Genomic DNA, 1,060 nt, shown 5'->3' with positions numbered 1-1,060 from the left:
GCACCTGCTTTGTCGCTCACGTGGGCTGGCTGCAATAGCGCTCGGAGATGTCCGGAGATGCAGAAGGGAAGCAGGGAGGCAGCAGGTGGTGAAGCAGAGGAGCTGGAAGGAGAAATGGGGGTAACGCTCACTCGAGGGACGACGGTTCTCTTTCCTCCTCCAGGCAGATCTTTCCAGTGTGAAGTTTGCCATGCGATAGGGGACAGCTGTTCTGGATCCATGGAGACCTGCCATTCTGGCGAAGATACCTGCGGTATTATCAAAAGTGAAATGACACTAGGTAGGTGAGAAGTACTTTTAAATAGCTTTACTTCCCCACCCCGACATCTTCCATTTCCCTAGAAATCAAAGGTCCAAGATGAAGCCTCTTGTGAAGTCCAGGACCTCCTGACCGTGTCATGGTTGATATATAATGCAGGGAAAGGTCGTGCCGTAACAGGGCAGCGATGATGCCAGTGCAGGGAGGAAAGTCCTTTGGTCACGAGTGTGGTTTGTTAACTCTGTGCCGTGTTCCTCCTTTTTCCAGGGGAAGTGAAGACGCTGACTTACACAAAGTCCTGTCTCACCTCTGATGTGTGTCGCAATCCCTTTCTTAGCATGGACTTTGGGAAAGGAATAAGACAGAGAACCAGTATCGCCTGCTGCACCGGGGAGGCCTGTCGAACTACATCCGTCCAACGTATGTCTCCTCTCTCCTTCTCCCCTCCCCATCCACCCATCACAGGGAGGCTCATGCCTGGGTCACAGTTATGAGTCCTGCTTTGTCCTGAGCTGGCACCAGCCTGGCGGTTTGATAGTATCATAGAAAATGAGGGCTGGAAGGTAGCTCAGGAGGTCACATCTAGTCCAACTCGAAGCAGGACCAGCCCCAACTACACCATCCCAACCAAGGCTTTATCTACCCAGTTCTTTAAATTCTCCAAGGATGGAGAGTCCACCACCTCTCTTTAAACCCCTCAAATGTGGGAGAGCCCCCCCCCTCTCGGGAAAGCCTGTTCCAGTGTTTTACTAGCCTCATCCTGAGAAAGATTTTTCTAATATCTAACTTCAAATATTCTTG

At 51.1% G+C, this 1,060-nt stretch overlaps 1 protein-coding gene across 4 annotated transcripts in view; it reads left to right on the top strand.

The window, feature by feature from the left end:
* The window catches only part of LOC102378761 (phospholipase A2 inhibitor subunit gamma B-like), a 37,072-nt gene extending 36,296 nt beyond the window's left edge, over positions 1-776 (top strand). For 2 of the 4 annotated variants that reach the window (XM_025195625.1, XM_025195624.1), the window contains exons 3-4: positions 164-280; positions 527-776. In XM_025195625.1, the coding sequence (XP_025051410.1) occupies positions 164-280; positions 527-753 (344 nt within the window). In that variant the 3' untranslated portion in view covers positions 754-776. The remainder of the gene's footprint in view (positions 1-163; positions 281-526) is intronic. The other 2 variants (XM_025195623.1, XM_006039046.3) reach the window with 1 other exon arrangement.
* Positions 777-1,060: the final 284 nt, after the last annotated feature.

The sequence above is a fragment of the Alligator sinensis genome, unplaced genomic scaffold, assembly GCF_000455745.1.
Source record: "Alligator sinensis unplaced genomic scaffold, ASM45574v1 scaffold1870_1, whole genome shotgun sequence".
In the NCBI taxonomy this organism is placed as follows: domain Eukaryota; kingdom Metazoa; phylum Chordata; order Crocodylia; family Alligatoridae; genus Alligator; species Alligator sinensis.
This window is presented reverse-complemented; position numbering and strand designations above follow the sequence as displayed.